This window comes from Poecilia reticulata, chromosome 9 (assembly GCF_904066995.2).
Source record: "Poecilia reticulata chromosome 9, P_reticulata-male-v2, whole genome shotgun sequence".
Taxonomy (NCBI): Eukaryota; Metazoa; Chordata; class Actinopteri; order Cyprinodontiformes; family Poeciliidae; genus Poecilia; species Poecilia reticulata.
Window position 1 is genome coordinate 18,993,559 of NC_088838.1, and position 25,824 is coordinate 19,019,382.

The 25,824-nt window shown below is 43.5% G+C and overlaps 1 protein-coding gene and 2 long non-coding RNA genes across 8 annotated transcripts in view; 1 reads left to right on the forward strand and 2 right to left on the reverse strand.

Annotated features, from left to right (window-relative positions):
• The window catches only part of LOC103470268 (membrane-associated phosphatidylinositol transfer protein 2-like), a 64,014-nt gene that overhangs the window by 33,625 nt on the left and 4,565 nt on the right, over positions 1 to 25,824 (reverse strand). For all 6 annotated transcript variants that reach the window (XM_081610676.1, XM_017306728.2, XM_081610675.1 and 3 more), the window contains exon 2: positions 707 to 974. In XM_081610676.1, coding sequence (XP_081466802.1) covers positions 707 to 784 — 78 coding nt within the window. In that variant the 5' untranslated portion in view covers positions 785 to 974. The remainder of the gene's footprint in view (positions 1 to 706; positions 975 to 25,824) is intronic.
• Positions 12,690 to 16,429, reverse strand: LOC145552802 (uncharacterized). The gene is made up of 2 exons (XR_014088920.1): positions 13,222 to 16,429; positions 12,690 to 12,866 (listed from the first exon to the last, which is right to left on the reverse strand). It is a non-coding gene; the product is annotated as an uncharacterized LOC145552802 (long non-coding RNA).
• LOC145552804 (uncharacterized) lies at positions 22,819 to 24,740 on the forward strand. Its single transcript, XR_014088921.1, has 2 exons — positions 22,819 to 24,595; positions 24,669 to 24,740. It is a non-coding gene; the product is annotated as an uncharacterized LOC145552804 (long non-coding RNA).

A 25,824-nucleotide genomic window follows, 5' to 3' on the forward strand; every position in this document is an offset into this window, starting at 1 on the left:
CATAACATTACTCCTGACCTGTCCACTCTGGTCTTTATGATGCTGTTTGTTCTCTAACAAGAACTCTGAGGTCTTTATGGAAGAGCTGTGTTTGTACTGAGACTAAGTTACAAACTCATTTACTAAGGTACGTGACTACTGAAGACAAACGGGCTGCGATGGATTTTACTTAGGGGTATCAGAGTGAAGTGGGGTAAATAGAGACGCATATGCATGAAAAATATCTTCAAGTTTTTTTCCAGAAAGTAGATGCACACTACTTAGTGCTCAATCAGGAAATAAAATTTAAATTAAAATTTTAGAATTTAGGGGGGGTGAATACTTTAGCAAAGTGCTAAACATCTAGTCATCCATGTCAGTCCTAATCACAGCCATGTCTGGTAGGTTACAGCCGCCCCCATGCACAAACATGCAGTCTGTATCAATTAAAACCAGCCAACTTAGGAGGTTCAATTGGATAATCTATCAGTCTAAAAGCACTCTTTGTTCTTCTACTCTTTCTGCGTCACACAACTTGTGACCAATCATTCTGTAATCGTGTGAGCTGTTGAAAATTTCCCCCTGCTGGTTTATCTTGTCCTCATTTGCTTCGTTTGGCTCACCACTTTCTTTTTTTTGTTTTTTCTACTTTCTCACGTCTGGTGGTTGGTTGGTGTGAGTGTGTAGGTGAAAATTAGGTGGGCCATGTGTTGTGCTGTTACCTCACCTGGATCATGTAGAGCTGGGCAATGCGGTACTCCTCCACACTCAGGGGCATGGGGATGCGATACTCCTTAATGAGCATGGTGAATTTTGGAGCAGATTGGGGGGGTCGAGGGGGGAAATCAGGTAGAAGAGTGACGAGGAAACGGGGGAAAAGGGGGAGGGAGGAGGGAGGGGTGAGGGAAGGAATGGGGAGAGGGAAGAGGAGAAGCTCTGGTTGCTCCTATATGTGACTCGTCAGATCACCGGGCTGAAGTCTGCATGGATAGTTCCTGTAGATAGAAGGACAACACAAACATTTCTTAAAACTAAATAAAAACAAAAATACTTTTCAAAATCAATCGTGTCAATCTGCATCTTAACACGTCTCTCGTCACTTGAAATAAATTAAAGAACAAAGCTGCAAACAAGAAAGAAAAGAAAACATTCCAAAAGCTCACAAGGTGAGAAAGAGGAGAGAGGAACAGGTGTGGTTACTGCCTGTTTGGTCCAAGCCTTCGCATCGACGGGAAGCTCTAGCATCTGAGGCATCGTATCTCTAAAAAACTACCGTTACCTGGATAAAAATCCCAATGTCATACAGCGGGGCCACTGCCCAGTCCACCCCATCGCTCTGGCATCGTCACATGGGGAACCTCACTCAGCAACCGAGGGATTAGCTTAGTGAGGAACTTTACATAACTTTGCACAACCAAGGTTTCACAAATAGCTCCATCCGAGTTACACAAAGCTTTTTTTTCCAACCACTGGGCAGATAGAAGTAGGTGTGTGCTATACATGTGAAGTGTGTGGGTGGCGTGAGTTGCAGAAGTCTGCTTTAAGCAGTGCAGAAATACCAACTCTCCTAAGCCAAGTTTGTACAAATAAAGACCATATCTGTGCAGAACCATGGCGCACAAAAGTTTATCTCAGTGAAGTCTCCTAAATGTCAGCCAAGGCAACACGTCAACTGAAGAGGAGTCGATGCAAAAAGAGCGATACTCATCAGGGGAAGGAACGGTGCGGACCAAATGAGTAAAGCTCGTACAAGGACACATTTTTTTTTAGCTCATAAAGGTGAAGCTACTGGCAGAAAAAACAGGCCAGGCCACAGTCACCTTTTATATTCTCCAACTTAGAAACATAAGTTTGGATTTCATCACAAAGTTATTTCAGCAATTTTTTCAGAAAATGAAACTCGTACATGGATTCATTGTGCGGATTGAAATATTGGAAGCAGGTATTTCTGCTATTTTTGACGAATTCAACTAATGAAATCCAAAATTCAGCTCACAAAAAACCAAAATGTAGTATAAAAGTAATTAAAATGGGTTTTTTTAACACTGACATGTTATAGTATGATCAAGAGAAGGACTGCTGAGTCGACATGTGTGAAGAAGACACACAGACGCTCTTCAAAAGGAGGGGAAGCCTCAAAAAGTCGCTTTTATAGAAGCTGGTTGAGTGAGGAGTGCAGCTGGAGTCGAGAGCCCCACAGCAGAGGACGTGACACTCTGTGGCATTCCTCAGACCAAAACCGGTCCTGAACCTGAGACATCAGGAACATCTGGGCTAAAGAGAAAGAGGACTTGGATTTTTCTGACCTCTTTTGGGCTTTTTATATGGAGATCACTGCCCAAGAGTCAGATGTAAGAGTGGAGACAGACAGTATCCAAGCTGCTCAAGGTTCACATTTTTCATATTATTGCATTAAAAAATACTTTTTTATTGGTCTTATGTAAATATCAACTTTTCTGAGAAACTGAATTTGTGGCTTTTCATTAGCTGTGAGGTATAAATCATCAAAAGTATGCAAAAATGCATTAAATATATCACTTTGTTCAAATAATCTAATATGCAATTATGTGTTTTTTAAAGCAGAAGTGTTATGAAAAATAGTCTTTTTTGAGCTGCAGTATCCAGGCTCAGCTCCACCAGACTAGCGGCAGCAGCAACTAGCAAACATCTGGTGGAACAGCACATCTCCTGACTTCATTATACAAAATATTTCTCAGTCCAACACTCTTAAGAACAGTTGGAAATGGCATAATGGAATAATGGAGGAGCATTGTTGTGATGATGTACTGAAGGTGGAACGTTTAGAAGAATAGGAACTTCTTAAACTGACAGAAACCCATTTCAAAGCATCAAATTGCATTTATGTGCTATAAAATCACACTATGTGCATGGCAAATACATAACACCTCTTCTATTAACTAATTACTGATATAGATTGTATTCTAATTCGTTAAGATGTACATAATGTATTAAACAGAAGAGCTCCAGCAGTCACTCAAAAGAGCAGAAACTGAGAGAATTGGTCAAGCTGAATCTAATAAAAGAAAATGAACCAGAACAATGAAAGTTGAAGTCAATATCATGTCACAGCTTACATTTCGGTGGGAAAATTTGACAACACAGGCTTGCATAACCACGATCTTAACTAATATCTGACCTATGGCAGCAGCTGGACAAAGCTCTGGAGCTTAGCCATTCGCTGTAATCAGTCCAATTACACTAATATTCCCAGTGTGTCACTTACCCAGCAAGCAAAGAGCAGCTCCTGGTCTAACCAATATTCCTGTGCCTCCTATTGACTGTTAGCTCCTGCAACACCACACTGAAAACAAATCAAGCTAACAAGCTTGCTCATGTACCACAGCAACAAAAGCATGACCGATTTCTCCACAGCGATCTGGTTGAAGGAGCACTGACATTTTGTTCTACTGTATGCATTTTTCATGTGGAGACCTCTTTGGTTTACACGCAGGAACAATGCTGCAGGAAAATCGGAGCAGAACGCCACGCTTTGCTGAAAATAACTGCACTCTTGGGAAACACTTGGAGAAAACTAGGCTAGATGTAGAGGCCCTGAAGAAAAGCCGGTGGCCTCACAGCCAGAAAGGTCTTCAGAAATGGAGAGGAAGGTCAATGCTTCAGTCTTCACATGAAAACTTAAAAATGTGCCAACAAATTCTTGCTGCTGAGTATTTTTGCTTTCGCCAGCAAGATGAACACATCTGCACATCACTCGGTGGAAAATGTCAAACCAAATGCTGCTAATAACGCCTAGCGTGTCAAAGCCTGACCAGAGGAAACGCAGGCTTTAGTCAACGACAAGCAGCCGCCTGAAAGGAAGTGACACTAGAATTTAGAAGAATAAAAATAGGAGTAAAAGCAAATCTGGTCTCGATCTGTCCACCAGGAAACATCTGGGGTTCTAGTAAAGTCAAGAGATTTGTAGAGATGCTGAAGCAGTTCAGTTATTCCACCAAGCTACAATTTTCATTAAAGGCCCACTTTTGGTTAGACCTGAAAAGAAACAATAAATACAAAAACACCAACGTAAAACCATGACATGATCTTTCTAATAAAACATGTATTTGTTTATTATTGGGTGAAGGAAAGCTGAGACAGATGGACCAGTTCATCACAGACAACAGAGACACACCAGGACAAACAAGCAGATAAACACAGACACACCTGGGAGTGACTTAGAACCATAAAGAAGTGCATGGTGACTGTTGGAGGAAACAGGAGTGCCTGGAAAAAACCCCTCACATGTGACATGAGAACATGCAAACCACCCACAGAAAGGTTACAACCAACAGCTGAATGATCAAGAGATTTGCTGTGAGACAAGATGCAGCAAGAATCCCTTAAAATAATAATAATAAAACAGATTATAGTAGAAAGGCAAATGCAGCTTCACAACAGGATGGAACCCTGGGTAGAGGGCCATACTATGAACAACAGCCACTTTATGAAATAAAGTACTTTTTTGTTTTTATTTTTGACTAAACAAGATTCAATTTGATGTACTAATAAATATATGAATTATTTTCTTACTGACTCAATAAAATACATTTTTATTATTATATAATTCAAGTCTGGGCTCCATTTATTAACTAAAGGAAGCAATGAAACAGGATGGACAAAAAAAAAAAACTACCCGTAACCGTTAGCTTTTTTTTTTATAGCTGTATTTAAACACTTATAGTTTTTTTAAGTTTCTTTTACTGATGCTGTTCAGATTAAAACCATCTCAAGATATAGTTAATTCTCCTCTTTGCACCAAGTTGTCTTCAAACAGCGTTTGCTCTTTCGGATGTGAACCTGTTTGCTTGCCCACTCTTACTTTGGAGTTCAACACCGATGCAGTGCACAGCACTGGATGTGCGCTGGTCTATCCAACAGCGTCCTCCGGAGAGGACTGGCACCACACTTGACCCAGAAAAAAAAAAAGGCACTCACACACACACAGCTTAAAAATAGCTCAGTCACAATAATCCAAGCATACGCAAGCAGAGTGCCTGACGTTCGTTCAGAGAATATGTTCATTCCCGTCTAAAAATACAGTCTCTGCCCCCTTCTAGGCAGTGACGCAACAACGGCACACGCCAGTGCACAGGGCTCATCACAAAGCAGGCTCCAGTGTTTCTGCTCCGATTTCAACAAACTGAAGCCAACTATAACTACCGCATACTTTGTCCTTTGGGTTGTGTTTTATTCTTCTTCCCATTCTTGTTCCTGCAGGTTATTAAAAAGTGCAACTTGAGGCAGGACCAACCACCAGAGTGTGCATAAAACTACTGGGAATTGGGCATTAAAAATCACAATTAACTTCTTTGAAAGAATTTGTCACAAATCGGAGGACATCTGCAGACAGCACTGGATTAAATATGTGGCAGCAAGAAATTTAAATGACATAGAAGAGAAGCAGCTTTTTTCAGAAAATGAAAAAGACACATTTTCCATTACACACAACTCTTTGCCCTTTCGGTCTGTCCTTTACCACAATGATGTCAAGTTGCATTAAAATATCTGTCTGTGAAGGCAGCGTATGACATAAGACAGGGGGAATATATGCACAGCAGAGAGGGTGCATGCCCCAGGATAAAGAGCAACAGCTGGGCTTTGTCGTCAAAGGAAGAGCCTAAGACCTCTGGAGGACAGAGGGAGGTGGAGGAGCTTTGGTGAATCCTTCAGGAGTTAGAAGAGCAGGGGCTTCATGCAGGCTGAACTTCTTCAAAAGTGGAAATAGTCAGCCACTGCGTTGGCCTTAAAGTAAAGTACATATCAGGCATCGCCAGCCCAAAGCAGCAGTTCTGACCTGCTGAATGAGATTTTTAGGAGTTTATATCCTATAAAAAAGGAAGGAATTTCTTCTGCTTTTTGAGATTTTTGAGCATGACCGATATCTGTCTAAGGAGGGACGTCACCGCATCTCAATCAGACTAAAATCTGACTTTGACTAGCCCACTCCAAAATCTTAATTTCATCAGGAAAGCAGCCCTAAACCATCATAGCATCAACACCATGTGTTAATATCAGTAAGAAGTTCTTTATTAAAAAAAAAACATTTGTTAGTTTTAAACCAGATACGAGGAGCCTCGTATAAGGAGCTTTTGACACAATTCTTCCAAAAAATGATAACATTTGTCTCCGGATTCCTCAAACATTAGAAGTATGTGTGTGCCCTTTGTCAGCAGTTTCTTTTTATTAATAAATTGTGACCACAAACTTTTAATTCAGGCAATTAGGTTGAAATATATGAATATATGAATATATGAAATCTTTTATCACCTGTTCCTTCAATATTTGTAGATCAGGGCTTAATGTGTCGATTTTTCAGCCTACTTTATGTTGTCAGATTTTTTATTTTATTTTACAGGTCAGGCAGTAATCAGACCTTTCTTTGATATAAGCTCTAAATAACTGGAAGAAGAAATGCGTAAGGAAACAAAACTGTTTTTCAAAGCACTACTTGTCCCTATCATTACATCATTTTTAATACACAAAACATTTATTTATAATAATAAATAATGTTGCTATAGACCAAGACAAGTCAGAGTTCTAAGTTTTGATGGATTCTATATATAAGAATTTTTTATTATTTTTAATTCACCAATTATCAGCTGGAGACGTTCAAGGCATAATTGGCCAGTTCCAATCTCTGTCTTATAAAATGGGACATCTCGAGCCAAAACGAAAGGTAAAAATAAAATGCAGTCTACATAAAATAAAATGTCTAACACATAAAAAAAATAAATAAATAAATAAGAAATGAGTTCTTCTGTTTGACGTAGGACAGAACTGATTTACGACTTGAGAGCCTTGATCTCTTTTCAGACACACTGGCTACTTTAGTCTTTAAATATAAGTCTATTAAAAGCTTCACGTTATCAACCTTTAAGAGGATCCTTTGATAAATCCAAAGAAAATAAAATATTTACAAGTGGAGTGGAAAAGAGTTAGGGTGGACAAAGACCACATTTTCCATTGTTTCACTTCAGTAAAGCACTGAATAAGTGAGCAAACATTTCCCTTTTTATTCTGTTTAAGAGGCAGCCAGGATTCTTTGTTCGCAGCTGAAATGATAATCTATACTAACTCTGAAATGATCATCTATACTAACTCTGAGGTTTTAAAACTCATAAATGTCCTTCAGATGTAATAAAGTGAGACCTGAATGAAAAGCTTCAGTGACATGCAGAGGGAAACTATTAGTAAGCTATCATCTTCAGGAATTTACAGTAAACATGCGAAGCTCCTTTAACACCCTGTAAGTTGGTCACTGTCCCTCTTGTTCCCATGCCCTTCAGCAAGAATTGGATGCTCAATGTGCCCTTGTTCTTTACTTATCCTGGCAGTGCAAAGGGAAAGCTAAAAATACTTGATACCCTGTGTGCATCTCCTCCACCATGTTCCTTCTCCTTCCCCTCATCCTCTCTTCCTCCCAGAGTAACTCGGTGAGAGCTGCTTCTAGAAACCCTCCAAAGATGGGGAAGAAATGAACAAAGAAACCACAGAAGAGAGGGAATCTAAACCTCAAATGCTAAAAGCAAACTAGTCTAACATAATCAAATCAATCTTAGCTATAACTTTCTTTATGAAGATGACATTTGAATATATGTCATTAATTTAAATACTTCTTGGGGAATATAAATGGAAGTCACAACTTGTCCCTTCGTATGAAGATGTCACATGATTACACGGGCAGATCTCAAAAACAGCAACTATCTGGTGAATATAGTCAACAGATATTGAATTAGAATCTTACATGACATAACATAATAGAGATATATTATGTTATGGCCACACTATGGTCTATATAACCACCATGAAGTCAGCTGATATTTGTCCAGCTGACAGTTAATGGCATTACACATGGAAGGAAAGCCACAAAGCTCTTTGTTAAACTGTTTCAGTTCAGGGAGAGCTTTCAATTAGTGGAAGAAAGAAGTATGTTATAAAAGGTGCTTAAGCAGCAGAGATGAGAATAGCTTTGAATGTGTTGTGATGGTAAGCCCAAGGGGCAGATGAGACATCTCAACAGAGCAAAATGAAGTCCATGTCACTCCACATTGATGCAGTAATTCATGTCAAACTCACTGACCGAGTGTTTTGTTTGGGGGTTTTTTTCTGTAAACCTGTAATCTTCTTCAAATATTACATTTTGGATTTTATTAGTTGCAACCCATAAAGCCCCTAAAATGACCAGAAACCACAGGGGTGAAATGTTTCAAGAATTAATCTCTCTTAAGGTTTTATGGGTAACTGTTCTTGAAAATCAATATTGCATGAGACTATGAAGGGGAGAAAAATAATACAAAACTGTTATGTAATGGCCAACACATCACTAGAAAGACTGCTGACTTGACAGTTGTCCAGCAGACTTCGCTGACAGACTGCATAAGGAGAGTACAACACGACGGGACATTTGTGGCTTAAGACTCTGGCTGTTCACAGATTCCTCCATCCAAACAGAGGCTTCAAAGAAAAAACAAAAAAATAAGTGTTGTGGAAAAAGAAATTCGAGCAACAGACATGACCACAATACTGAGAGGATGTTATGGTCATAAATGAAAGTGACTTTTAACCTGGGATTCCCGGAAGCCTGATTGCCTCTATCCCATGTTGAATTGATGCAGAAATTCATGCAAGAAAAGAGGAAAAAATACTGGGAACATGCACTTTACAGTAGACTCACATTTATTTATTCATTTATTTTGCATGTCCATGTGCAATTTTTAATTTTCTATTTAAAAAACTGCACATTAGGCTTTCATTAAGTCTTAATCATTAAAATTATGTAAGTAGTAATCATAAAAATCTATTTGAATATGCTTAAAATGTCCCTCTGTGTGTGTGACGTATCTATTAGTTTTAGTTTTTGAATAAAATTTGTAAAACAAATGAACTTTTCAATGACATTCTACTTCAATGAGATGCACCTGTAGAAGCTGCAAATAAAACATACGTGTTGCAATGTCAGAAATAGTTTTAGAAAGTACTTGACAAAAAAAAAAATAAGTGGGTAGTTATTTCCTCAACGAACTGCAGAAGATATTTATGGTAAAGATGAGGCGACACAGGCCAGATGAGTGAATCTCAATGAGTCACACCGAAGCTCCGAGGGAGTGGAGAATATAACAAGTTTTAGATTGGATAACCCAGCAACCGTCTAATTAAATTCAGCACAAATAAAATCTGGTGCCTTCAAGTGACTACTGAAAACTTCAATCTGCTTTGAAAATTGGAGTAATTGTTTTTTATCTGTCTCAGCGGCGCTCGTCGGCCCGGCATTTCGCACCAACGCCGCCTCCAATAAACCCAGCGCTTCGCTCCGATATCCAAAATTAGACAACCTGAGATGCAAATGATGCTTAGATTAATCAGTAATGTGCCCAGGTTAAACGAGGACCCCCTCCCCTCGCTCTCGTTCTGAACGAGCACTCAGTCGGCCTACATGAACTGCGCAGAGAGCGCTCTTACATAACTGCAGCAGATATAGGAAAGGAAAGCATTTTGTCCATTCCATTAACTAATTCGTGCAGCCCACAGGCCCACGGGGCTGGAAAAGCTTCTGTACTTTTAGGAAATGTCTCAGACGTCTCCATCAGACAAACCGGTAGCAACAGGACGCTGCTGACTCAAACTGAGGCTTTTCTTGCTAATGTGGAGCCAGTGGTGACTTCATTATCACCACTGACAACACAGAAAAAGCATGACATGATGACTTTGAAGTATAAAAGCAAACAGATCCCATGTCACTGGCGATCTCTTACAAGGATGTGAAGGACCTCCGACTGTAAGACACGTAGTACTGATGAAAGGCTTTTATTTGCATAGCCCGTTCTTCAGCAACAAATTCAAACAGCTTGCTATCTCTGATGTGGCAGAGATACCAACTCAATATCATCGCGGCAGTTAAACAAGCTGGAATTAAACAAAGAATAGTTAACTTCTAATAAAACCAGCAATGCTAAATGTTGGATGTTTATGAGTTCTGAGAGGATCCCATTTCCAACATAACCCTAAAAGGCAATAGGTTTGTGTAAAAATACAGGTACAAAAAGTAACAAGCAGCAGCCTGTAATAGATTTTCTTTAACAAACTCCCAATAGCACAAATATCAGGCACTCGTAATGGCTCATCCCTACCAGGGCCAGCCCCAGGTTGGAGAGGGACTTGAGCAGAATTAGATTTGAGGCACCTCCTCCTTTTAGCATCACCACCATTCATAGCACTTCAGCACCGATGTGGTATAATCTCAGAGAGAGGCCCAATTTAATTGTCTGAGCAATCACGGATCATTGATAATTAGTTACAGTTGGCCCTCTCCAATCCATGGTTGAGTGAATATTTCTGTGAAATGCAACACCAAATTAGTTGCATATTTGTTTTCTTATAGCACACCTAAAGTATTCGGGACAAAAATGCAGATTGGAAGCCGCTTTGCTTTTCTTAACAGTACCAGGAACCCAGGCCTGCACTGCGAGCCACACAGTGCAGGACTTTCAAGTTGAAAGTCACATTAACTAACCCTATTGAGAACTGGTGGGTCTGTCTTAAATGGGCAATTTTCAGTTAAGGAAAACAATCCGCCACTCAGAGTAGCGACTGAGAGGCCGCGCTTGCTGCTGCACATAAAGTTGATCATCAGCAGATCAAGAAACTGACTGATTCCATAAATGGAAACCTTTTAAGCCTTTGTAGCTCTTATACAAGGTTTTGTAAAGAGTCATCACTGATGTTGATGGGTGGAGGCCAGAAGGACCTCCTGTAGCAGTCTATATTACAGGGGTCAAGAAGCCTCTGACTGATGATACTATTTGGGTGTAAGACAGTCTGTTGAAGAGGAAGCTCAGGAGTTAGGATTGTCTATTTATTTTATGAAGCATCCAGAGGCTCCTGGAAAGATCCAGCATCCTTTATCAGCTTGTTGAGCTTTTTAAGTCACCGACTCTGAGGCTGCTACCCCAACAGATGATGGCATGAGGAGACTGCACTCTCCAAAACAGACTTAGAGGGGACCTGAACCATCTGGTGCAGAACCACACAAAGCTGCTCTACGCAGGCCTTCAGGACTCTGGGCTTGACACCATCTTGTCTCGCCGTCTTGTTCTGGCTCAGTCTCTCCAGCTGCCTCTTCTCGCGACTTCTAGAAACTGACGGGCAGGAGGGGAAGTCGAAAGGAGCACCAGCATATTCTGATTGGCTAAAAACAATGATGATGAAGCAGCAGGATACATGCCAGAGATGGAAGATAACATATTTGAGGTGCGATAGGAAAGTTGTGGGTCAAGTGTGTATGAGAAGTCTGCTTGGCTAGGGCAGAAGAAGAGAATGCTGAGTTTCTTCCTGAAATGAACCTGTTGAAGAATGTTACATCATTGGCTCTATCCAGACTTCAGTTTATCTTATCCTTATTTAGCTAGAAACCTGTGGTATCTTAGTTGTCACTGACCACACACATCTTAAATCGCTCTGCTGATGCTTGAACTCCAGCTACCGCCTCTAAGCCTTTTTTCTTATTCGGCCGTTCTTTCAGGTTACTGGTGACCCGGAGTTGGTCACTGATGAAGCATGTCACCGCTCTGGTGGGGAAGGTGTTATCCACATAATGCGGTTGGCAGAGTGCATCCCAGTCTAAAGCCTCAAAACAAAGCTGCAAAGCTTCTTTAACGTCCTACATCCTCACAATTATTTTCATTACAAGTTGCCTCTGAACGAGGAGTTCATATGGCATGAGCACGGAAAACAAAATCTAATTAGCCAAGACGAGATCTTGCAGCACAAGTGTATGTATTCCTAACATTTGCATAAAACAAATCCAACATCGTTTTTGCTGGTAGAGCAGCTGACAAACTGTTGAAACAGTAGAAGTGTAGCCGAGACTGAGGCTTGGTTAAAATCTTCACATAATCCCACAAATGCATTAAGGTCTTGTGTCTGTAGCTAAGCAACAACTGACCTGATGACAACACAGGCAGAGTTGGCAACAGCTAATTGTGCTAATTTAACACTGGTGAACTCTCTTCTTTAATAAAATGGACAAAAACACTTCCAGTTGAACGTCCAGACTACATAAACAGCATAACGTGCCCTGGATTACACATCCGGTGTTGAAAAAGTGATCTGTTGGAAGGAAAGACAGAGAAATGTTGGGATCAGGGATACCATCCCTCAGCCAAGTCTTAGTGAAACATGTAAAACTTCATTCCTGATTCTGTGGTTAGATCCTTGTCATTGGTTTGATTCCCTTTTTAACTCATTCAGGATTTTCAGTAGTTCAGGTATTATTTCAGTTTTGAAACGTTGAAAAGCTGCTCTTTCAAAGGTATAGTTAAAAATCAATAATCAATAGGGGTATCAATAATTGTGATCTTGGTGATTTTGATAAAAACAATTATTTTTTAACTTATTTCTCAAATCAAATACTGCAATAAAAAAGTAATTACACTACTACGTGGAAAACTGATTTTAAGGCGTCTTGCACAATTCTACCAGTGGTGCCAATAAATCTGTCTAACAAGATATATATATATATACAGCCATAAATCACAGAGCTCTCTTTCAAATCTAATTTTAGTTTGTCAACTGAGGGTTACACCCAGTAAAACTGGTAGACATTATTTTTGCCCACGGCCATATTGTATTCTGTTTCCTGTTGTTTTATCCTCTTCATCATTGCTTCAATTGGGTTGGGGTTACCATGGAGACACAGTGGGCTCTTTCTTTATTGGCTGCCAGGACAAGAAAGTCTGAGTGACAGAGAAAGTAGAGACGAGACACTGCCAGGGCCGATACTTCTTTCTCCCGTTTCTCCTGTCTCCACTTTCACTTTTGTTGGTTTTCTGTTCCTCTCCCTCACAGCTCACTGCACTGCACTCTGCTTTCTGCCACGAGAAATAATATAGTCCGCTGAATTATTAATATACACATTTAAAACTGATATAATTAGGCAAACAAAAGAACCGAATATATGCATTTGGGTTTTGCAAACTCGAGATGTTAATTTCAAAGCACTACTTTTACTTCTATAACTATAATTTGGTTAATAGCGACGTCTAGAAAATGCCTTGTTGTACATTATGAACCAGGTGCACTTCATGCTGTTTTGCATTAACTTAGTTTCTTACCAACTAAGCAAAGGGTGGTTACAAGCATCAAAGGTAGATCTTGGTTTTAAAAAGTTGGGTTCAAAACTGCTAAATATTTACGTTCATAAAGTTTCTCTCATATCTATATTACCCAGAAATCTGTTGTAGATAAATTTCACCCGAGCGGTGAGCGGCTGAGATGAAAGTGGACCTGAAAACTTTACTGAGAAGTGTGGGCAGATGATCTGAAAAACATAAAGCAAAGAGGCCAAAACGACACTATGGTCGGTATTTATTAGACTCATAATTGGGAGAGAAAAAAAAATCTATTCCTTACAAGCACAGCAGTTTAGAACTAATCTGCTGGTCAACCAGCTGCAGAAAGCTTTGATTTATTAAAAAGAGGTTTGTCTTTGAACTGAACACAAAAAAGCTGCAGCTGGTTCACCTTCTACTTTCCCATTATGCAACATCAGACTCTAAAGCAAACCGAATCACTGAATGATCAGATCACTGAGCAGAGCTGATCATTTAGAGGACACTTTGAAACTCGGGTAAAAGACAATCAATGACAGCAAAGCTTGTTCTGAAAACCTGATCTGTTGCCCCTTAAACCCCTCCTAAACCCCTCTTGCACAGCCTTCCCTAAAAGCAAGCTGCCCGCTGCCCAAAGAGTGGAGCTGTCCCTTAAGCTGACCATAAAAGGCCAATTTCAAATACGGGCCTGGCTAAATGGCTGTAGCTAACATTTCAGTGGGTTCTGAGGTCAGGTTTCAAGCATCGTGATAACTCCGGGATTTTTTTCCCTTCTGTTCTGTATACATTAAAAACCAGAAACATTAGGACCTAGAAAAAAAATGTTTGGCAACGTCTTCCTCCCGTAGAAATTCACAGAATAAATAAATTCTCACCCAGTGGAACACAGAACTACATTTGGATGAAAAGAACATGCAGGATTTTACATGCTTAAATACATACAACCCCTAACATTTGAATTAATACATCCCAGCAAGTTCCACACATTTTGTTGCAGTCAAAAAAGCTTCTGGCTTGGATATTTTACCTTTCTTCCCGGCAGAAATAGCACAGCTCATTCAAATTAGTTTTTCTCCTAACACAGGAGAAAAACTAATTTTTTTCCTCCTGTGTTAAATGGCTTTAATGGCCATACATTAAAGCCACTTTAATGTATGGCTTTTAAGCCATACATTTGTTGTGTGTCATCTTAGTTAAACCTCACTTTAATCAAGATGAGGTTGAGGCCATTACAGAAGATTAATATTAGCCTGCTTTACCTCTTCCAAAACCAGTTTTGACTACTGTCCTGCTGGAAAACCCAGTTGTGTAGCTGTGAGTTGAGAGGAGGTCAAAAAATGTGGAAGTGACCCTCTTAAATTATTATTTTGCTTTGCAAAAGATGTGAATACCGTGTTTCTAGCAAAACACAGTATGTTTTGCTAAAACCTTTAGCAAAACATACCCTCAGCATGTTGCCCCAACCACCGTGCTGTATAGTTGGTCAAGTGTTCTCAATCTTCTAGTCATTAAGATCAAATAGTTCAATCTGGAAACGAGTTTTATGGTCAGATAAGACAAACAGAAGGGCATATTAACAAATGAATCAATTTGTTAGTATAATAAAATGTGATTCCTTAAATCAATATGGTGGCTACAAAAAATTGTGATGTGAGGTTGCAACTCGCCAGCGGTCATTTAACCCAATATTAGTCAGCTGTGTATATTTGTAGGGTTGTGTGTATAATTATAGACCAGTCAGTCACAGTATAGAAAAACCTGCAGATATTTTTTTCTGGAACAAAAAAAAGGGAAAGAAATGATGGGAAGAGAGGAGGGGGAGTCAGGATCTACTCTATTTTTAGACTTAGAGAAATCAGGTGTCTGTGGTCTGTAAAAAAAAAAAAAAAAAAAGAAAGGATAGCGTGGGTAAAACAACATGAAGCTGTGTTGTCGTTTCTATTTTACATGATCCGTGACTCAGAGTGCTGCAAGAGCTTAAAGAGAAACATGGGGAGAACAAAACACGAAAGGACAGCATGAAGCATGTTCCATACTGCAGAAAACAGTGGAAATGAGAACACAGCCACAGAGGAAAAAACAGGCCTCTGATGGTCAGTGACTTTCCACAGCAAATGAGTTGAACAAACAGCATTTCTCACAGCAGACAATACTCCTTGCAGATTAGATTAGCTTCTATTACATCGACTTTACCTCACAGAAGCAGACCTTCCTGCTTAAGAGCAAAGAAGTTTTCTTGTGGTGTGTGTGTGTGTGTGTGTGTGTGTGTGTGTGTGTGTGTGTGTGTGTGTGTGTGTGTGTGTGTGTGTGTGTGTGTGTGTGTGTGTGTGTGCGTGCGTGTGTGTGTGTGTGTGTCAGACTTCCTCCATTTCGCTTCATCCACAAGCCTGGTGAACATCACCAGCGCATAAATGTCCTCCTTCCCTGACAGCACAAATTCAATTGACTTGATTGCTCTTTTATAAAATGAAACTCCGGTAAGGACACAGCGAGGGTGGACGGCTGCTATAAAAAGACCCCAGCTCTTCTTGGAGTCCACCCACCCACACTGCCAGAAACGGTGGCGTCCACGAAGAAGAGGGGTGGGTGGAGGGGGGCGTGGAAGAGAGCCGCACAAAGCGTTTGTTTTATTTCCCAGACAGCGCTGCGGTAGGACCATTAGCAATGACGTACTATTCATCAGCAGGCTCATCAGGGATGCGCAGGGACAGGCTGTACCCCTTTCGTCCCTGTCAACAGCTCAGCCCAACCTAGCATCACCTGTTCGAGGGAGTCGAGGTGGGAGGGCGAGCCGTGGGGGGAGAAAGATGAGGTTTTTAAGGGACTAAAGGCGCAGAGAAAACACAACATTCTGTTCGGCGCCTGACTGACGCCCAGGTACAAGATGGAGGCACAACTTGGGTTCTGTCAAGATGCCCGACAGTCAAAAATAACTACATAAAATCAGACATTCAGATACAGCAAAAATATACCATCATGAACAGTGACAGAGTTTTGTCAGTGCAAAGCTTAAAATCACAGCAGCTCTGTAAACTGTTGAAATGGCCTGTGTGTGTGTGGGGGGGTGTGCGTGTGGTGTGTGCGTGTGTGTGTGTGCAAGGCGGTAATCGAATAAACAGGATGTGATGTTCTTCATCTATCAATCATCATTATCCAATTCAGAAGGGGATGTTGGGCTGATCGTCACAAGGTTTCAGCGCAGAGCTGAAGACCCAAACAGCTTGAAGGGAAATTTATATGTAAACAATCATTTTAATATCAATATCGTGACTTTTTAGTTTTTAAACCTGCAGAAGAAAACGTAGAGAAACAGTACTGGTGCTGCCTGAACATTTTCAAAGAAACAATGTATTTTACTGGGATTTAATGAAACAAAAAGTAGCACATAATTGTGAAGTAGAAGGAAAGGCATAAACATTTACCTTTTTTGTTAGTTTTTACAAAAAAAATCTGACTTTCACTTTTATTTAATATTTTAAAGAGCAACTTTTCACTTCAGCTACAGCTGCTAGTCGCTTAGGCTATTTCTCAGCTATGCACATCTTGAGACTCAAGTTTTTTTGCTCCATGCCTCCTTGCATAGCTGCTCAAACCAAAACATATAAAATCAAGTTGTTGTTGTTGTTTTTTTTTTACCATAAAACAAGTTCTCATAAGTGCATATTTCTAAAACTTAAAAAGCTATTTTTAATTTGAGCATTTTGCAGATAAACAGGCTCTAGACATTTTATTAAAAGCAAAATGTACTACAAAGGTTGCTGACCACGGTTCTCTATTTAGTCAGTACTAAATACAGTACTAACAGTGCTGTTACCAAGTTAACAAGATACCAGCTGAAACCCCTGACAAATAATGAATAAAGCCCATTGAATATTTCAGAACGCTTCATTGTAGGTAGAAGACTGCACAGATTAACACTTCCCAAAAAGAGGGGAAAAAAATACCCGGTAAATTTCCCAAACAGGGTTTTGCCTGTCAAACACAACTAACGTAATGAGACTGTTTAATGTGAGAAAACAGATGCAACCCTGTGATAGCTTAAATGAATACTCTCTGAATACCCTCAGCATCTTTTCATAGATCATACAATTTTAAGCAGTTTTTTAAAATTTCAAGTAAAGCAGCCACGCTAATCCAGCCAATAAAAAGCACACGGATGCTTCACTGCGAGATATGAGATTATAGTCTGTCTGCTTCATCTGTTCTGGCGCCGATTAGCAGACCAGAATATCAAAGTAAGCAGTCGTTTTAACAGTCGAGCAGCTGCTTCATCTCAGCCTCTGTCTGCTGCGTCTCGTCTGCCAGTCTTCGAGATTACAGCTTATCCTGGGTCGGAGGGGAAGCAATTGTGTTACCTGGTGGGTAGGATGCTTGAAGCATTTCATAGTCTTTTAAAAACAGACCGAAGTTACAGCCAAGTAGGGAGCAAAGACTTTTCAATGTTGCAACAAACTGCAACATTTTAAACGTTTTCTGTAACAGACTAAAGGGAGATTTACAGTTTCCACCTGGTGCTCCTTTTGCTCTTCCTGTGCAGCAGATCTGAGCTGATAAACAGTGCAGAAAGCCCCCGTTCTGAGCTCAAATATGTAAGCAGCTGCATACGTCACCCTAACTTTTTACCGGCAGGAAGTGAGTCTCGGCTCTCTTCTCTGACGAGCCGTCACTCAACGGCTCCGCACTCACTTGTGTCCTGTGTTCTTCTTGGCTACTTAATTACACATTTACGCTGTTGGGGTGGTGTCTGATGAGTTAAAGTGAGGGTTCCTGCAGGAAAACAGATCCGTCACATGCGCGCTGCTATGAATACTCAAACGAGGCCGGGAGACATGCTCTAGAGCTGCGGGCTCCTCTGTCAGGAATTTTCCACTCCGCCGTCACAACACGCAGACATACAGCATTTATTTACAGTGTCTTCCTCATGACCGTCAGCAGCTTGTCAGGCACTCCTGTAACTGTATATACCATTGCTGGAGTGGAGAGCAATTTTAGCCTCTGGAAGGAGATCAGTGCAACTCAGCAGAGGATTTGCACAATTAGAAATTATAGCTCCCCGTTCACCAGGAAGCCCGCTGTGGAGCATCACAACATCCAGTAACCAGGTTCACAGCAGCACTGCGCTCCATCTTTTACTGGCACAGTTCATTTGTCTGATGTTAAAATTAAACATTTCCTTCACGGATGTATAAAAGCATACTTAACATATATTTTTTTCTCTTATTTGTTATGAAAAATACAAAATATAAAAGTAAAGCCAGAAATAAAGATTCAAATCCGTGTCCAGAAATCCTTAAAAGACCAAAGAAAAAAATAAATAAACAAACAATTCAACTCCCACATTAATTTTAGGTAAACCAAACCTGAATCTAAAAATCTTTTAAAGCCAGAAAAAAAAACAATATGTGCTGAATTCATGTTTAATATGCAATCAATGAGAATCTGCTTTTCTGGACGAATTATTTCAGATTTAACTCTTCAACATTTAATTTGCTTATAAAAACAGCAGAATATAAAAACAGTGTGCCGTCAGTTTCGTTTCTTAACTTCACATTAAAATATCATGAAAGCATCTTTGTTTGAAAAAAATAAAAGCTTCTTTTGATGAGAGCTGAAAACTAAAATGAGAACAACAGTCCTAATGTGTGTTTATAAAAGCTGTGAGTGTCAGGGTCTGTTTGTCCTCCCCTCGTCCTAGTTTCTTAGTTTGTTTTCCTTTAGTTAGTTTTATTTCCACCTGTCCCTGGAACCACCACTTCTCAAGACATCCAGCAGATGTCACCCATGCTCCACCCCTGAGAAGTGTCCTGGTTCAACCCGGACACACACCTGCAGCTGGTTAAGAGGGCGTGGACCGGCGATATAAGCAACAGCTACACTCCGTCTCACCGCCTGAGTGTTTGCCTACTACGGTAACCAGCGTTCCAGAAAGAGGCCTTCTGTGATTACTCTCGTCTAACCCTTGTTGTCTCCCTCGCCAGATTCTCCCGCCGTCTCCTAGTTGTTTCCCGGAAACCAGCTGCCCCGCGTTCGTGTAAGTCTGTCTCCCCGCTGTGGATCACCTCCCTCCTGTGTGATTTCCCGACCCTGCCGGTGTTCCCGGTCAGAGGCCACTCCCTGTGTGTGTGTGCGTTATCCCCCTCGTCGATCCCTCTCCGGGATTTCCCTTCGGGACGCTACGGGCCAGGAGGCCCACGCCCGAACTTCCCGGAGGACCGCCTGGACGGATCAGGCTCCAGGCCGTGCCCGACATCAGAGCTACTATCGCCCGTCAACGGACTCTTGGCTCGCGCTCCGCTTCGCCCCATATACCTCCACCCAAAGTAAGCTCGCCTCAGTCATTTCCTGGAGAAACTCCGCTGAGTTCCCGCTAACCCTGCTTTCTCCCGTTGGCAGTAGAAGAACCGGTCCGCCGATTCGGCTTCGCCACCAGCTCCCTGACTCTTCAATAAACATCATTGTTTCTGACTCGCTCTGTCTGATTGTGTTCTTGCATGTGGGTTCGCAACCTTAAAGCCAACATGACAGAACACTCAGGCCAGTTCGTAACCTCAGCAGACGCAATCAGACGAGCGCTGTCCGAACAACACGCGCTAGTCCAGTCACATGACTCCGCATTACGGGAGTTAGCTAGTCGTCAAGCCGAGACTAACGATAAACTAACAGAATTAACCACTTTCCTACGGAATTCAGTTCAGCAGGCTCCCAGCTCTCAACCTTCCCCGACTGAGGCTCCGGATCCACCATCCCGCTCCATGTTTTCGGACGTCCGACCCTCAGCGCCAGAGAAATTTTCAGGTGACGTCAGGAAGGTCAAGGGGTTTATTCTCCAATGCAATATCATCTTTAATCATTCACCGCAGAGTTTTTTGCATGACAGTGCTAAGATTTCCTACGTGTTATCCCTGTTGACGGGTCGAGCCCTAGAGTGGGCCGAAGCCCGGTTTTCTTCAGCCTCTGACTATGGTGTACCTTCCCGAGTTTTTGAAGGAGTTACAGCAGGTGTTTTGTCAAGAGGCTGAAAAGACTTCAGCCTCCCGTGAACTACACGGATTGAAGCAAGGCCAGAAGACTGTGTCAGACTTTGCCATCGATTTTAGAATCTTGGCCGCTGCTTCAGGCTGGAACCCTGCTGCGCTTAAAAGCGCATTCTTTCATGGATTAAATGAGCAGATAAAGGACCAACTGGCTACTCTAGATGAACCAGAGTCTCTGGATGAATTTATTAACTTGGCCATAAGACTAGACAACCGGATTCGGTCAAGGATGAGTGAGCGATCCCGCCGCACCGCCCTTCCGCGCTCCGCACAGGTCAGTAACCAGTCGACTGTCCAACCTCCACCCACCTTTCCCTCATCTACAGGACCAGAACCCATGCAACTGGGACACGCTAAGCTAACCCCAGAGGAGCGGCAGAGGAGGATGCGATCCCGGCTTTGCCTTTACTGTGGTGAACCCAATCATGTCATCGCTAACTGTCCAGTACGTTTAAACCCGCAGGTCCGGCAGTAAGGACGGGGAGACTGCCGGAGACTAAAACAGTAAGATCTCGCTTCATCATCCCTGTCTCCATAATCATTAACGAACCATATTCTTTATCAGCCCTCATTGACTCAGGGTGTGAACAGAACCTCATTAATTCAGACATCGTCGAGCAACTGTCTATTGAAATCGAGCCGCTTCCAGTTCCTCTCCGGGTATCAGCCCTCGACGGAGGGAACCTGCCACAGATCACCCATCAAACCAAGTCAGTGCGTCTACTCACTTCAGGTAATCACACAGAGGAGATTACTTTCCTTGTGTTTCCTGCCGCTAGTGCCTCCATCATCCTTGGTTTCGACTGGTTATACAAGCACAACCCGCACATAGACTGGGCCGAGACCAAGATTGAGTCGTGGTCCACTAAGTGTCACAGTACCTGCCTTCATTCCGCCTTTCCAGTCGTCACTACGCCTACAGAGCCAGCTGTGATCGACCCATCCGACGTCTCCTCCATTCCCCGTGAGTACCATGATCTAGCTCCTGTTTTCAGTAAGGACAAAGCCCTGTCTCTGCCACCCCACAGACCGTATGACTGTGCCATCGATCTACTGCCTGGCGCCCCATTACCCAACAGTAAGCTATACAACATTTCTAGAGCAGAAAGGCAAACCATGGAGGAGTACATAAACAAGTCTCTAGCCGCAGGGATTATCCGCACCTCGTCCTCTCCCTCGGAGCAGGGTTCTTCTTCGTGGGAAAAAAAGATGGCTCTCTCCGGCCCTGTATTGACTACCGTGGACTCAACCAGATCACCATCAAGAATAAGTACCCGTTGCCATTATTATCCTCAGCCTTTGAGCCCGTCCAAGAGGCAACCATATTCACAAAACTAGATCTCAGGAACGCTTACCACCTCCTTCGCATAAGGGAGGGTGATGAGTGGAAGACGGCGTTTAAAACCCCATGGGCCACTATGAATATTTGGTCATGCCGTTTGGGTTGTCTAACGCACCTGCTTTCTTCCAGGCCCTGGTGAACGACGTCCTGAGGGATCTCATCAATGTCTTTGTGTTCATCTACCTGGATGATATCCTGATATATTCCAAATCCCTCGCGGAGCACAAACAACATGTCCGTCTGGTTCTCCAACGCCTTCTGGAGAATAAGCTGTATGTAAAAGCGGAAAAGTGTGAGTTTCACCGCCCTTCAGTAACCTTCCTAGGGTACATCCTCGAAAGGGGACAGGTTAGAGCATCCGAGGACAAGATCAAGGCAGTACTCGACTGGCCTAAACCCGAAAACCGCAAACAACTACAGCGCTTTTTGGGGTTTGCAAACTTCTACAGGAGGTTCATACGCAATTACAGTCAGACTGCTTCACCCCTCACCGCTCTCACTTCCAGCAAGAGAGAATACGTCTGGACCCCTCAAGCAGAAGCCGCCTTCGAGGAGCTCAAGTCCCGGTTTGCACGCGCTCCCATTCTGGTCCAGCCTGACCCCAAGAAGCAATTCATTCTGGAAGTTGACGCCTCCGACACCGGGGTCGGCGCGGTTCTTTCCCAGATGTCTACCCACGACCATAAGCTCCATCCATGCGCCTTCTTTTCCCGTAGACTCTCGCCAGCTGAGAGGAATTATGACGTGGGCGACAGAGAGCTCCTCGCGATTAAACTCGCCTTGGAGGAGTGGCGCCACTGGCTGGAGGGTGCCGAACACCCCGTACTGGTCTGGACCGATCACAAGAACCTGACATACTTGCAAGCAGCCAAGAAATCCAATCCCCGCCAGTCTCGTTGGTCTCTGTTCTTTTCTCGATTTAACCTGTCTATCACATTTCGCCCAGGTTCAAGGAATGTTAAACCCGATGCCCTATCTCGAGTTTATTCCCCAGATGACGCTGAGGTGGTCCCAGCTCCCATCCTGCCTCCCAGTTGCACCGTGGGAATGGTCACCTGGGAGATCGAAGACATCGTCCATCAAGCTCAGCAAACAGAACCAGCCCCAGAGTCCTGCCCACCGGGTAAGGTGTATGTTCCATCCTCTGTCCGATCCCGTTTTCTCCAGTGGATACACAATTCTAAGTTCTCAGGTCACCCCGGCGTTAGCCGCACGATTGGGCTAATAAACAGACGGTTTTGGTGGGCTTCCGTACACAAGGATGTCAAGGAGTTTGTTTCAGCCTGCCCAATCTGTGCCGGAACAAGTCCTCCAATCAACCCCCACAGTACTCCTACAACCACTACCCATACCTAAGCGCCCTTGGTCCCACGTGGCCATAGATTTCGTTACCGGACTCCCAACCAGTAAAGGTATGACCACCATCCTCACCATCGTCGACCGTTTCTCCAAGGCATGTCACCTTGTTCCCCTACGTAAGCTGCCCACGGCTGCCCAGACTGCCCTGTTATTAATTAAACATGTCTTTAAGCTACATGGCATCCCGCAGGAAATCCTCTCGGATCGCGGCCCCCAGTTCATATCACAGGTCTGGCGTCAGTTCTGCTCGGCTCTGGGGCTAAGGTATCCCTCACTTCTGGCTACCATCCACAAACCAATGGCCAGACAGAACGTATGAACCAAGAGCTAGAGACGACTCTGCGATGCCTGACCTCCACGAACCCCGACGATTGGGCCCAATACCTCCCATGGGTCGAGTATGCACATAACAGCCACATTTCTGCAGCCACAGGTCTCTCTCCGTTTGAAGTGGTCCTGGGTTACCAACCACCACTCCTCCCCTCCGACGAGGAGGACCTCTCGATCACGTCTGTACAACACCACATCCGACGAAGCCATAAGATTTGGAAGGACACCATCACTGCCCTCAACAACACCTCCGCTACCAATAAACGCCTGGCTGACCGTCGTAGAACCCCTGCTCCTGCTTATACAGTGGGACAAAAGGTATGGTTGTCCACACACAACATTCCCCTCAAATCTATGTCTAGAAAATTGTCTCCAAGGTTCATTGGCCCCTTTGAAGTGCTGGCAGTCATTAGCCCCTCAGCTGTACGCCTCCACCTTCCCCCGTCTCTGCGTGTCCACCCAACCTTCCACGTGTCCCAAATTAAGCCAGTGCTCTCCAGTGAACTTTGCCCTCCGGCCGAACCCCCTCCACCCGCCCGGGTCATCGATGGCCATCCGGCCTTCTCCGTCCGCCGGATTGTCGCCACTCGGCGACGAGGTCGGGGTCACCAGTTCCTTGTCGACTGGGAGGGTTATGGCCCTGAGGAACGTTCCTGGGTTCCTGGATCATTCATTTTAGACCCCTCCCTTATTAGAGACTTTAGGGACTCCCAGACCCCGTCCTCTGTTCGGCCGCCAGGTGGCGTCCGTTGAGGGGGGGGTACTGTCAGGGTCTGTTTGTCCTCCCCTCGTCCTAGTTTCTTAGTTTGTTTTCCTTTAGTTAGTTTTATTTCCACCTGTCCCTGGAACCACCACTTCTCAAGACATCCAGCAGATGTCACCCATGCTCCACCCCTGAGAAGTGTCCTGGTTCAACCCGGACACACACCTGCAGCTGGTTAAGAGGGCGTGGACCGGCGATATAAGCAACAGCTACACTCCGTCTCACCGCCTGAGTGTTTGCCTACTACGGTAACCAGCGTTCCAGAAAGAGGCCTTCTGTGATTACTCTCGTCTAACCCTTGTTGTCTCCCTCGCCAGATTCTCCCGCCGTCTCCTAGTTGTTTCCCGGAAACCAGCTGCCCCGCGTTCGTGTAAGTCTGTCTCCCCGCTGTGGATCACCTCCCTCCTGTGTGATTTCCCGACCCTGCCGGTGTTCCCGGTCAGAGGCCACTCCCTGTGTGTGTGTGCGTTATCCCCCCTCGTCGATCCCTCTCCGGGATTTCCCCTTCGGGACGCTACGGGCCAGGAGGCCCACGCCCGAACTTCCCGGAGGACCGCCTGGACGGATCAGGCTCCAGGCCGTGCCCGACATCAGAGCTACTATCGCCCGTCAACGGACTCTTGGCTCGCGCTCCGCTTCGCCCCATATACCTCCACCCAAAGTAAGCTCGCCTCAGTCATTTCCTGGAGAAACTCCGCTGAGTTCCCGCTAACCCTGCTTTCTCCCGTTGGCAGTAGAAGAACCGGTCCGCCGATTCGGCTTCGCCACCAGCTCCCTGACTCTTCAATAAACATCATTGTTTCTGACTCGCTCTGTCTGATTGTGTTCTTGCATGTGGGTTCGCAACCTTAAAGCCAACATGACAGTGAGGGCTAATGTCAAATCAGTGACCCCTGCATGAGGCCGTCTTTTATTCCCATCTGCACTTATTTTTTGAGTCAGCAATGCAGCAGGACTTCAGAATATTCTGGTGGAATTATGAAAACATTTAGCTTACAGCGCTTTGCAAAAGTGTTCATTCCCCTTGAACTTTGCCGTCTTGTTTCACCCATGAATTTTTATGTGTTTTACTGGTAAGGGAAACTGGAAGAAAATGCGCTTTGCCTCGCGCGCTGCAGCTGCTTTACCTCAGCAGGATCGCGCGCGCCTCCTTTCACTCAAACTGGACACAGGCTGACGTGTATGGATATTTACATAAACCTACTGTGAGGAATTATGATCCTTTGGAGCATTCTAGGTAAGAGTTTAAAACCCGCCGCATTAGCTCTGGTTGCGTAGCTCAATGTGAACCTCAGGAATAACTTGCAGTGGTGCCTTCAGAGGTGCGCGTTGTGGAGTGGTGAGAATGATTTATCTTTGTGAACAAACAATTATATGCGGCGTGTACAACTCAGTGGCTCTGTGTCTGTCTTCCCTGTAAAGTTTATGTCTGTGGCTGGAGCGTTTGTGGATAACGCGCAGCGCTAACCTCATCATGCAGGTTCAGCCTGGTGAGGAGCTTTCACGCTCTCCTCGGAGTCACGCATCATGCTGATTTTATATATATTATTTTTTTTAATTATTTTTCGGTTACACGATGCATCAAACCATATCAAATGCGTTGTCTACTTAGAGTTAATACGCGCAGCCGCACGGAGATCTGAGAAACTCGTCCCATAAACTCGACCAACCAGAATAGTTTCTGTGACGCTTATTAAAAACTCAACAGACACGAAATGGAAGAGCTACTCAAGCCACATTAGCAGCATTGAATTAAATCTCCCGTTTGTTGCGCATCTCTGCATAGTGCAGCAGATTTAACTCATCATGCAGGGCTGGTCCATGGCTGTATGAGGCCTTGAGCAGAATCTGATTTAGGGGCCCCTTTTGTTGCTAAAAATATCAGCACCT